The sequence below is a fragment of the Hyla sarda genome, chromosome 4 (assembly GCF_029499605.1).
Source record: "Hyla sarda isolate aHylSar1 chromosome 4, aHylSar1.hap1, whole genome shotgun sequence".
Classification (NCBI taxonomy): Eukaryota; Metazoa; Chordata; class Amphibia; order Anura; family Hylidae; genus Hyla; species Hyla sarda.
In genome coordinates this window covers 355,760,786-355,774,290 of record NC_079192.1, presented here as the reverse complement: position 1 = coordinate 355,774,290, position 13,505 = coordinate 355,760,786, and the positions used below count along the sequence as shown (strand labels likewise).

Below are 13,505 nucleotides of genomic sequence, written 5' to 3'. Positions count from 1 at the left end.
TAGGGGCCATAAACCTGATCAACCGTTCACTAGCCACAAACACAGCTAGATCCTACAAAGTTGAATGGAATGCTTTTATAAAAATTTTACACAAGTATCCATCTACCTCCCCTTTTGATATACAGTAGCTTTTGTGTCATTTTGCCACTCATCCCTCAAATTGTCCCATAGTTCCATTAGATTATATTTAGCCGGCATACAACACTTCCGTTCTCTGTTATCCTAGTCTTCCCTCTATCCTTGGGGCTCACCCGATCAAGGCAGCCTTGAATGGGATCCAAATATCAGAGAAACTGAGGCCACCCTCCAGAGTCCCTGTATCTGCCGCTGATTTCCAACTCTTCAGCAATATCCTTGATTGTGCTATATACTATAGCCTTGATGGCGGCTATATACTTGGCCTTCTATGGGTTCCTTAGACCGGGTGAGTTTACCAAGATTACATAAAACTCTGGGACACTACAAATCAAACACTTATCACCTGCCGGGCCGGGGTTCAAGCGATCATTAGGCCACACTAAAACGCAGCAACTAAAATGTGTCGAAATCAGCAGCTATCCAACCTTTAACCAGTGGTGCCCGGTGAAGGTTCTCCAGCAACTGTTAAGATTACTTCACAACAAATCTCCTGATTTTCCGTTACTCCCCTTCCCAGTCTCGCCAATGACTTCCAAGGATTTCGTGAAGCATGTCCGTATATTAGCCCGCAGTGCAGGTATGGATCCAGCCACGGTGTCTGGTCATTTGTTCAGGATCGGGGCTGCATCTTCTGCATCAAGGCATGCTATCCCATCTCATATTATCAAAAAGTTGGGTCTGCGGAGCTCACCTTGCTTTCATAGTTACATTCCCGATCCGCAGGTAGAAATGGCTAGAGCTTTCAGCCAGTTGGCTAATGTGTAAGTTCACTGTTTAAATAAATACTTTCTTCTACCAGCAGCAGTTTATTTTATTTTTATTTTTTTTGCCCTATTCTTTCAGGCTACCTTATACAGCCTCCCAGGCACACCTTAGGCTTATTAAGTTGTATTATTATTACACATATTTGTATTGTAGTATCAGTACTATTATCTTCACTTTTGTATTGTATTATTGCACATTATGACACATCCACACATGTTAATCCGACCACAAGTGGAGGTTAGCTGAAAACAGTTAACCTGATTTGTGGGAGGGGTCTGGGCGTTATTTAAGCAGAGACTTTGGGGCTTAGATCTCTTCTCCGGCATCGCTGTGCTTATCCCACTCTCCCTCCCTCTTTTTTTTTTTCTTCAGGGTTTCACTTCTCATATTATCCCTTGGGGTGGCCCTCTTCTTTCAGGCTACCTTATACGGCCTCCCAGGCACACCTCAGGCTTATTAAGTTGTATTATTATTACACATAATTGTATTGTAGTATCATTACTATTATCTTCACTTTTGTATTGTATTATTATTACACATTATCACATCCACACGTCAACCTGACCACAACGGACATTAGTAAAAACAGACATGCCTGATGCAAAAGGATGTTCAAAAAATCCCATTGACATGAATGGGATTCTTTGACTGCCGTTTTCAGGACTTTTTTAATAATGTTTTTTACAGGATGATACCTGTAGTGTGAAAGGGTCTTTATTTGCCGTGTGTAGTCTCTTTTCAAATAGATATAAAAGTTCCAGAATAGAAAAAGGCAGTTCCATTTTCATATTATAAGGAGATATAGAAATCACTCGAACACCTCTTACCCCCTCTTTCGCACAGGATACTGTGTACCTCTCTAGTGCCAATAAGTTTGTGATGGTGCTGCAGATATCCAAAGTGCACAGAGCGCCATATGCAGGGACCAGGTTATCATATTTAATCTCGGCCAGTTAGCAACGCGCTGCAGGTACTTCAAGCGATGTGCAGGGACGGGGTTGCAATATTCAGTCCCGTCCAGATTACTGTATTTTTACGACTGGGGTTTTGGTTGTGTTACAGGATCGGCAGGGTGTCTGGTAATATCACCACTCTGTGTCTTTGAGAATCTCCACTGTAAAGGTCACTGCCTCGTGGTTTCCCGGCGAGAGTTAGACCTGTCAATCACTACAATGTGACATTCCGAAACAGAGAAGTTGGGGAGTATAAAAGAATCCTAAAACTCTCCAATAATTATAAATTGTGCTATTTTGAGGAATTAGATTACCACTGACATCTGTATATACTGTAGAGAGGAGCAAGGACCTTTGGTGATGTCACATGAGGGAGGAGTTGCGCGTGTAAAATTTATTTTTCCTCCAGACTACCCCTTTAAAGAGGTGGTCTGGAGGAAAAATACATTTTACACGTGTAACTCCTCCCTCATGTGACATCACCAAAGGTCCTTGCTCTTCTCTACAGTATATACAGATGTCAGTGGTAATCTGATTCCTACGAATAGCACCATTTATAATTAGTTATAATTATTGGAGAGTTATAGGATTCTTTTATGCTTTTGTAGATACATACTGTTTGCCTGATATGCATACTTGAATGATGTTTTTCATTATCCCTCAGGCTCTGTTAACATCATGTTAAGAGCCTTATACTGAAGAAGAATGTTGGAAAGATCTCCCAACATATACTTCTGATATACCCGTTTAGGGATTAAAGGGGAATTCCAGTGGAAAAAAACAGATTTGTAAATTACTTCTATTTAAAAATCTTAACCCTTCAATTACTTATCAGCTGTTGTATACTACAGAGAAATTTGTGTACTTCTTTTCTGTCTGACAGTGCTCTCTGCTGACACATCTGTCCATTTCAGGAACTGTCCAGAGCAGGAGAGGTTTGCTATGGAGATTTGCTTCTAATCTGAACAATTCTTGACACGGACAGAGGAGAGCACTGTTGTCACACGGGAAAGAAAGACACAATTTTCTCTATACTATACAGCAGCTGATAAGTACTGGAAGGCTTCAGATTTTGAAATAGAAATAATTTACAAATGTTTAACTTTCTGAAACCAGTAGATTTGAAAACATTTGTTTTCCACTTGTTCCACCAGAGTTCCCCTTTAAGCATACAGTGGGATATATCTCTAATAGGTTTTTTTGTTAAAAAAAAAAAAATCTGTATACCTTTTGTATGGAATAGTGTGCTGTAGTATGTTATTTATTTCACTATCATGAGTAGGCTGGGGGGGTTATGGCTTTCCATTGTATTTCTAGTCCCTGCATGGCTCCCCATTTCATTTTTGTTCCCCATTTTTTTTTTGCTTACCATTTCATCTCTTGTTGACAGCATGACTGCCCATTTCATTCATTTTCCAGTCCCTAACATGGCCTCCCATCTCATTCCTTGTCCTCTCCATGTCTTCCTATTTTATTTCTTGACCCTGTGCGTCCCTCCATCTCATTCCTGTTCCCCAGCACGGCTTCCAATTGTATTTCTAGTCCCTGCATGGCTCCCCATCTCATTCCTGTTCCCTAGCATGGCACCCCATTTCATTCATTGTCTTTAGCATGGCTTACCATTTAATTCATGTTCTCAAGTAGAACTCCCCATTCTAGTCCTTGTCCCCAACATGGCTTCCCATTTCATTCCTTGTCCCCAGCATGGCTCAATTTCTTTCTCAGTATTGCTCCCTATTTTGTTCCTGTCTTATTTTTATAGCTAGACCCCACCATTTCACTTTGAATCCTCAGCATTGCTTCCCATCTCAGCCCTGGTCCCCAGCATGGCTTCCCATCTCACTCATAGCCCACAGCTTGGCTTCCCTCTAATTAAAGTAAACTTCGGTCCCGGCTGTTTAACCCTTACAGCCACAGTCGGAAGTGACCATGGGCTGTAAGTGTTTTGACAGAGAGAGGGGGCTCCCTCTGTCACTCTCTCCTGTAGCACCCCGCAACGATCACAGGGTGCTGCTAGTTAACTGGGCAGCTGGGGGTCTTTACAAGGACCTCCAGGTCTGCCCCTGTTATTGCCTGTCAGGACAAGGCACGTCCTGATATGCTGCCTGCCAGTGGAAAACTGGCAGGCAGCATATAACTGCAATGCTTTGGAATACTAAGTATTCCAAAGCATAAAAAAAAAAAAAAATTGTAAAAAAAAATTAAATAGATACCGTATATACTCGAGTATAAGCCGAGTTTTTCAGCACGATTTTTCGTGCTGAAAACACCCCCCTCGGCTTATACTCGAGTGAACTCTCCACCCGCAGTGGTCTTTCAACCTGCGGACCTCCAGAGGTTTCAAAACTACAACTCCCAGCAAGCCCGGGCAGCCATCGGCTGTCCGGGCTTGCTGGGAGTTGTAGTTTTGAAACCTCCGGAGGTCCGCAGGTTGAAGACCACTGCGGCCTTCGACATCATCCAGCCCCCTCTCACCCCCCTTTAGTTCTGTGCAGTACTCACCTCTGGTCCGGTGCTGCAGGACTGTCCGGAGAGGAGGTGGTCCGGTGGGATAGTGGTTCCGGACTGCTATCTTCACCGGGGAGGCCTCTTCTAAGCGCTTCGGCCCCGGCCCCAGAATAGTCACGTTGCCTTGACAACGACGCAGAGGTACGTTCATTGCCAACGTACTTCTGCGTCATTGTCAAGGCAACGCCTCTATTCCGGGCCCGGAAGCGCGGAGAAGAGGCGCCCCCGGTGAAGATAGCAGCCCGGAACCACTATCCCACCGGACCACCTCCTCTCCGGACAGCCTTGCAGCACCGGACCAGCGCCGAGCGGAGGTGAGTACTGTACAGAACTAAAGGGGGTGAGAGGGGGCTGGATGATGTCGAAGGCCGCAGTGGTCTTCAACCTGCGGACCTCCGGAGGTTTCAAAACTACAACTCCCAGCAAGCCCGGACAGCCGATGGCTGACCGGGCTTGCTGGGAGTTGTAGTTTTGAAACCTCTGGAGGTCCGCAGGTTGAAGACCACTGAGGGCGGATGATGAGAAGAGGATGATGAAGGGGGGTGTGGGATGATGACAAGGGGATGATGAAGGGGGGTGGGGATGATGACAAGGGGATGATGAAGGGGGGTGGGGATGATGACAAGGGGATGATGAAGGGGGGATGTGTGGGATGATGACAAGGGGATGATGACAGGTGATGATGATGAGGGTCTGGATGATGACAGGCGGTGATGATGATGAGGATGTTAATGACGGGTCTGGATGATGACAGGGGGGATGATGTATTTCCCACCCTAGGCTTATACTCGAGTCAATAACTTTTCCTGGGATTTTGGGTTAAAATTAGGGGTCTCGGCTTATACTCGGGTCGGCTTATACTCGAGTATATACGGTAAGTGTAAAAATATAAATAAATAAATAAGCCGCAGCAGTGATCTCGCTCTTGTGGCTGCCGCAGTGTGAAATATGCAGCGAATATGCTCTATGTGACCCTACACTGCATCCTGTTCATACTGCGTTTCAACAGTATGCTAGAGGTATCCGCAAGCATCATGTCAAAAAAAGTGATACTGACATATACTGAGACTGCTATAGTATACATTGGCATCTTTTTTTTGACATGGCAACAGACACCTATACTGCAGAAATGAAATAAACCAGTTTTTTTTTTTTGTTTTTTTTTAATGCCCAGTGATGGATGTATATTGGCCATGAGTGGGTGCTTATTCCCACAACCGACCAAGGAACAATCAGAGCGGTCACTGGTCCAGCAATACACTTGTAGGGATGCAGTATTGTTCTGACAGCTCTGATCCTTTGCAGGCATGAGGTGGGGTCTATAATTCATATAATGATGCCCTGAAAGAAAAAGGGGGCTCCTCTCTTTCTTGGTCCTACCAGGCGGTCAGTCAACCAGATATGGCCTAAGTAGGGGTACTGCCCAGCCCAGGACGAACAGCATGATAAAATATGGGTGCATTTCCTCCATTTCAGAAGTGGCGTACCAAAATGATGTCCCACAAATAAAGAATTTGTGGGGAAAAAAGCTAATTGCTATTTTTTTCCACTGATTTGAAATAATTCTAGCCACACAATAAGGGCTCAACTTACTCACTTTTGCCCTAGGTGAATATTTTAGGGGGCATGGTTTCGGAAATTGGGACACTTCTGGGGATGCAGTCTTGTTCTGACAGAATGCTTTGCAAGATGAAGTGCAGCCTATAATTTGTATAATGATATCCTGAAAGCCAAATGGTGCTCCTCTCCTTTTGGCTCCCACCATGTAGCCATGCAACCAAATATGGCCTTAGCGGGGGTATTACCGAACACGGGACGAACAGCGTAATAAAATATCGGGCGCATTTTCTACTTTTCAGATGCAATGTACAAAAAATATGTCCCACAAATGATGCATTTGTGAAAAAAAAAAGAAAGAAAATTAAAATTTTTCCACTGAATTTGTAACCATTCCAGCCACACAAAAAGGACTCAAAGTACTCACTTTTGGTTTAGGTGAATACTTTAGGGGGTGTAGTTTCCAAAATGGGGTCACTTGTAGGGGTTGTTTATGGTTCTGGCAGCCAAAACCCTTTGCAGGCATGAACTGCGGCCTATAATCCATTTGGCCTCAAATGATGCCCTGAAAGCCAAATGGCACTCCTCTTCTTCTAGGTCCTACCACTCAGCCAAGGAACCAAATATGGCCTAAGCAGGGGTATTTCCAAACACGGATCGAGCAGCTCAATAAAATATAGGGTGCATTTCTTTCAATATCAGAAGCTATGTACAAAAAAAGATGTCCCACAAATGATTCATTTGTGAAAAAAAGCTAATTTCAAATTAAAAAAAAACTGACTTTGTAATAATTCCTGCCAAAAAACTATGGTGTTAAAATACTCACTGTACCCCCTAGCAAACAACTTGATGGGTCTAGTTTTTAAAACAGGGTCATTGGGGGGGGGGGGCAGTTGTACCACATTCAAATTTCTTAAAACATTGCATAGCACATAAAGATGTTCTTTTCAAATTTTTAAAATTTCAAGTTAAATTGTTAGGCTTCTAATTCATTTAAAATGTTGATTAAGAACAAAAGAAATGCTTTCAAAATAAAGTAGACATCTGAAAGTAGAAGTTTTATAAACTATTTGGTCAGAAATTATAAATATATGCAACCTATTAGTGTTAAAATAGCAAAAATTGGTTTATTTTTTTATTTCTGCTTTGTCGTTTAATTTTACGCGAGGAAGATAAAGTAATAAACGTTATATCTCAAAAATAAAAATATGAGGACCACGGATAAAAAAATTTAAACAAGTGAGATACTCAGAGGCCGACACAATAAATGCCTCTATTATTTGTTAATATTTGGAACATAGGAAGATCGTTGCACAAATAAGACCTCAACAATAAAATATGTAAAAATAGATATACAATTTATTAATTAAAATATAGAAATATAAAACACGATAAAATATGCAGATCAATATGATGTAACAGTAATACCTAAATTTACCCACTAGATGGGAGTATACAGCCCTTGTTCACAATGGTATGCAAAATTGTCCACAAGATGGCAGTATAGATATCAACAGTATATAGCATATATGCAGTTGGTATACATAACCATGAGTATAATAAATACAAGATATGTTTTTTCCCGCTTAGAGATATTATGAATGAAACTTTGCCTTGATTAGAACATATAAATTATTGATGGCTATGCAGAGGGGAATGTCCCTTACTAATTCTATAATTTAGGACAATTTATTTTGGAAAATATGAATCACAAGTACAATTAAAATTATTATTATTATTAGTATGTGTTTTTTTTTTTTTTTTAACCCCTTCCCGCTACAGGAGGTATGCATACGTTCCATTACCCGACACGTTCGAGCGCTGGGACGTATGCATATGTCCTGCAGATCTCCTGCTTTGCCGTGCGCAGCTCAGGAGATCAGCAGCGGGACCCAGCTGTCAATCACAGCCCGGGGTCCCGCCGCTTCTGCCATTAATCCTATAGATGCCATGATCAGTTTTCATGGCTGTGCCGCGATACGATCGTGGGTTGCCATTGGTTGCTATGGCAGCAGGAGGCCAGCTGATGGCCTTCTGTCTGTCAGCTACTGAAGCCTGTGAGATCCAGCCACAGGCTGGATCGCACAGGCTGTAGTGTGTGCAGCTCATCAGGTTATACTTTGCTGTAGTACAAATGTATTGCAGCATAGCATAACCTGTAAAAAGTGAAAAATAATAAAAGGTTCTTCAATAAAAGTATGAAGTGTAAAAAAAATTAAAATAAATGCCCCTTTCCCAATAAAAGCCCTGTATTATCATTTAAAAAATCATATACATACTAGGTATTGCCTTGTCCATAATGACATGTACTATAAAGCTATAATGTAAATTATCGTACATGGTGAACACCGTAAAAAAAAAAAATTCACCAACTTGGTACAAATAGCGGTATAAAAAAGATCAAAAGGTAGCATGTATTGCAAAAATGATACCAATGAAAAGTATAGCTTGTCTTGCAAAAAATAAGCCCTTACTCAATGGCATTGGACAAAAATAAAAAAGTTACGGCTGTCGGAAAATAACACAAAAAGGGGAAAAAATTATTTTGCTCATAAAAGGAAAAAGAACATAAATAGCTATATAAAATGGGTATTGCCATAATCGTACCAACCCACAGAATAAATATAACATCACTTTTACCGCACAGTGAGCACCATAAAAAAAATAATTTAAAAAGCCAGAAATTTTCCAGTTTTTCCCTATATGAGTTTTTCACAAAAAAATGCTGCATGGGTCAACAAAATGAACCTCTTATATAAAGTACAATATGTCACAAAAAAAACTCAGAATCGTTCTGCTCAGTAAAAGCATTCTAATGTTTTTACCATTTAACCCCTTAACGACGCAGGACATATATTTACGTCCTGCGCCGGCTCCCGCGATCCTGCATCATATCGCGTCGGTCCCGGCGCTCATCAACGGCCGGGACCCGCGGCTAATACCACACATCGCCGATTGCGGCGATGTGCGGTATTAACCCTTTAGAAGCGGCGGTCAAAGCTGACCGCCGCTTCTAAACTGAAAGTGACCCGGCTGCTCAGTCGGGCTGTTCGGGACCACCGCAGTGAAATCGCGGCGTCCCGAACAGCTGACCGTACACCGGGAGGGCCCTTACCTGCCTCCTCGGTGTCCGATCGACGAATGACTGCTCCGTGCCTGAGATCCAGGCAGGAGCAGTCAAGCGCCGATAATGCTGATCACAGGCGTGTTAATACACGCCAGTGATCAGCATAGGAGATCAGTGTGTGCAGTGTTATAGGTCCCTATGGGACCTATAACACTGCAAAAAAATGTAAAAAAAAAGTGTTAATAAAGGTCATTTAACCCCTTCCCTAATAAAAGTTTCAATCACCCCCCTTTTCCCGTAAAAATAAAAATAAAATAAACATATGTGGTATCGCCGCATGCGTAAATGTCCGAACTATAAAAATATATCATTAATTAAACCGCACGGTCAATGGCGTATGCGCAAAAAAATTCCAAAGTCCAAAAAAGCGTATTTTGGTCACTTTTTATACCATTAAAAAAATGAATAAAAAGTGATCAAAAAGTCCGATCAAAACAAAAATCATACCGATAAAAACTTCAGATCACGGCGCAAAAAATTAGTCCTCATACCGCCCTGTACATAGAAAAATAAAAAAGTTATAGGGGTCAGAAGATGACATTTTTAAACGTATAAATTTTCCTGCATGTAGTTATGATTTTTTCCAGAAGTGCGACAAAATCAAACCTATATAAGTAGGGTATCATTTTAACCGTATGGACCTACAGAATAATAAGGTGTGATTTTTACCAAAATATGCACTGCGTAGAAACGGAAGCCCCCAAAAGTTACAAAATGGCGTTTTTTTTTTCGATTTTGTCGCACAATGATTTTTTTTTTCCGTTTCGCCGTGCATTTTTGGGTAAAATGAGTAATGTCACTGCAAAGTAGAATTGGCGACGCAAAAAATAAGCCATAATATGGATTTTTAGGTGGAAAATTGAAAGGGTTATGATTTTTAAAAGGTAAGGAGGAAAAAACGAAAGTGCAAAAACGGAAAAACCCTGAGTCCTTAAGAGGTTAAAGAGACGCATGACAAAAAAAAAAAAAAAAGAGCTTGGTCATTAAGGTAAAAATTTGGTCTGTCCTTAAGGGGTAGTAGCTGGAATATTTGTTCATTAAAGTGTGTTTTTGTCAGATAAAGGGGTAATCTGTGGGAGAAAAACAAGTGGTCTAGATCCCCCTCTCGTTGGTCTTTTTGGGAGGTTTCACTGTACACACAAATAAGTAAATTCCTATTTGATGCAGACTGAGTTAATTTGTACGGTGTGGTTCTGAATGTTCTGTTGTATAATTGCTTAGTGTTACAAGATTTGTTTGCTCTTTCTTAATAGAAAATGATGCGTCCTGTCACAAATAACAGTGTGGCTTTTTGTGGAAGTGGCAAGTCTTCCTGCCTTGGTCAAGACAGCATGAGAAGTGTGGAGCAATTTGGCTTGTACGCCACTCAGCCAAGTAAATACAGCCATACCGTTAGCCACAAGAACATCTCCTGTCAGACACAGGAAACCATCAATGAGGCACATTTGCAGACCACAAGCAGCAGGGACCTGGACACAAAAAGTGATTTAAAGAAAAAGAAGACCCTTGGCAGATCTGGCAAACGTGGGAGGCCATCTGGTACCACCAAATTGGCCGGTTACAGAACCAGCACTGGCAGACCTCTGGGAACCACCAAAGCTGCTGGCTTTAAAACAAGTCCTGGCAGACCATTGGGCACAACCAAAGCTGCTGGATACAAAGTCAGCCCAGGAAGACCTCCAGGTAGCATAAAAGCTCTATCACGGCTTGCAAATCTAGGTTACACAAGCAACAATGCAGCTTTTCCTTACCCCACAGCACTTAGCAGGGGCCTCCATTCTGTTGTGGATACAGACGTCAAACATCCTGTCGAGTAGATGGACGTCACAGTTTTATGTATGTGTATACATAAATAGAAGAAAATATCAAATGTCTGTATGATCGCCTAGGTTTCTCTAAAACTTAGATTAGATACTCTGTTCACTCTTTTACAAGAAGTCCGTCTATTAGCTTATTACTATGAGTTTGTGCCATACAGATTTGGTAACTTTATCTTTTCAGTTTTCTTATGCGTCTTTTTGCTGGCTTGTGTAACTTTTTTTTGCGGTAAAAGGGATTGCCTTATTTTATTAACCGTTGCATGCAGTGTTTGTGATCTCCTTTATATAGAAACCGTTATATATAGCATTTACAGTTTTGTTCCAAGAGTATACTAAGTAGATGAAGGATAACACCAAATAGTAACTAATGTGGCGTAAAATCAATTTATGGTCATATTATGTAGCCAAAAAATGTAACATATGCCAAACATATAATTATATACACAGGCAGCTTGACCTAATCATTTACATGTAAAACTTCATCCCATTCGTAGCACTTTTGTATATAGATCAATGTAACTTTTTAAAATAACTTTGGTTTATTCCGAGTAAATGATGGGAGACATTTCTAAATACTAGTGCCCAAGCAAACATGTTTACATGTCTATAGCAACTAGTTAGGTTAGGAATCTTTATTTTATTTTTTTAAACAAGCTTGCACACATCTTTCACGTAGAGACCACAGTGTATGAAGTTTACTTGCATGGATTTGTGACCAATTTTCAGAGCGATCTTGCAGATGATGAATTGGCCATTTAGTTATAATATTGGCCCTCATTTACTATTGTAAACCCGACTGCTTTGCTTTGGTCGTGCCCCACAATTTGGTGCATTGCGCCACAAATTGTCTGGCCAAGATTTATTTGGTGCAACACGCCAAAATAAACCTACAGATCGTCAACCTTTAAAAAGGGTGTGTGGTCTGTCAGAAAGGGGGCATGGTTGACTGGAAAGGGGGCATGGTTGACTGGAAAGAGGGCATGGCTTCACAACTCGACATATTTACCATTGGTGAAAATTTTCCTGACTTGTAAATCTGGGAATCTCCATAGTAAATAGAGTGGAATCCTGCAAGTTGGAAACAGCATTTCAAACTAGTAAAAACCCAACACCCTTAGTAAATGACTGCCGTTGTGTTATGATAGAACTAATTTGCATATTTTTAATCTTTTACATTTTCCTAATATAAAACATTCTTGTTTCCTACAATGGAGTTGACATTAAGACATCGTTCATATGTTAAGGGGGTTATCCAGGAATAGAAAAACAGAGCTAATTTCTTTCAAAACCACTCCCTGTCTGTCTCCAGGTTGGGTGTAGTTCTGCAGCTCAGTTCCAGTTGAAGTGAATGGAGCCAAGTTGTAATACCACACACAACCAGGGGACAGATGTGGAACTATTTCTGAAAGAAATTTGCTCTGTTTTTATATTCCTGGATAACCCTTTTTAACATCCTGCATTCTTTGGGATAGACTTACTATTGCATTCTGGTGCAACCAAAAAAAAAATATAAAATGCTTACATTAAATGCAAATTTAAAAAAAAGTGGATGTGGCTTAGTTGAAATGGGGGTGGAAACATAAATGTGACACACATGCTAAAATTCTGGTGCATTTAGCTTTGTAAAGTAGGCCCACTAATAGATGGTTTAAAACTTAAACCAGCTTACACTAGATCATCTAAAGATGCACTAAATTCATCAAACAGAATGAACCACTCTGATACATCTAGTGCATTTTCAGGACTATCTTTTTAAATTTTTTTGTATTTTATCTGAAAAAAAAAAAGGAAATAAAGAATTTAGCAGCATGGTATAGTCTTACTTTCCTTTTGAAAAGGGAAAGGGAGGTTTTGAGATAGCTTCTATTTTTATTTATTTTTTATTTTTTTTTTAAAGTTCAAATCAATGTCTTCATCCATGCCACAACTGTAAGGTTGTAATAATAAAAGTAATATAAATAATTTTAAAAGAATCTTTGTACAAGGACTTCTGAATCCAACATCTAAATAAATGAGCACGACTATCTAAAAAATATAAACTTTTGTCTTTAAAGCATAACAGTAAAGTTAAGTTTCTGCCTGCTTTTTAAATCAGGTGTTGAAAGATGCATTCTATACTGGGCAGTACAGTTGCCAAGGCAACCATCCAACGTTCTGCAAGTTCATTGCACGAGCCCATTCCAAATCAATTGGGTTGCTCAGTCTGACGATTTTGCAGGAGTTATGCTTTAATTTTGCTTTTACTACATTCACTTTTCCACTTTTGAATAGTAATCACTTTGGTCACACTGCAGACATACAGTGGTGCTAGAAAGTGTAAGTGCATGTTGCAGAGTCATATGTGGACCAGCCAGACATTTTCAGTTTTCCAGCAGTAGTGTACAAGTAGTGTCATTAGCTGAAGCTGAGAACTCTACCTCCCCATGCCTGTGGAATGACCTCAGTAAAGGACACAGAGCATGTCCATTAGTCTTTCCTATTCATATTACAAAGACAGCTTCTGTCTATTGGTGGTTATGTCCATGGGGCTTACTGTAAATCATATCTCTAAATGTTGTTAAAAACATCTTAGGCAAGATGGCATAATAATGTACACATTTTTTTTTTTTATTAATTAGAAAAAAGAACATGTTTCAG

At 40.5% G+C, this 13,505-nt stretch overlaps 1 protein-coding gene across 9 annotated transcripts in view; it reads left to right on the top strand.

Moving 5' to 3' along the window:
* C4H5orf24 (chromosome 4 C5orf24 homolog) overlaps positions 1 to 13,505 on the top strand; it is a 130,217-nt gene that overhangs the window by 102,333 nt on the left and 14,379 nt on the right. For 5 of the 9 annotated variants that reach the window (XM_056516628.1, XM_056516630.1, XM_056516625.1 and 2 more), the window contains one exon: positions 10,302 to 10,885. In XM_056516628.1, the coding sequence (XP_056372603.1) occupies positions 10,302 to 10,865 (564 nt within the window). In that variant the 3' untranslated portion in view covers positions 10,866 to 10,885. Of the gene's footprint in view, positions 1 to 5,579; positions 5,677 to 10,301; positions 10,886 to 13,505 lie in introns of those variants that run through there. The other 4 variants (XM_056516629.1, XM_056516631.1, XM_056516632.1 and 1 more) reach the window with 3 other exon arrangements.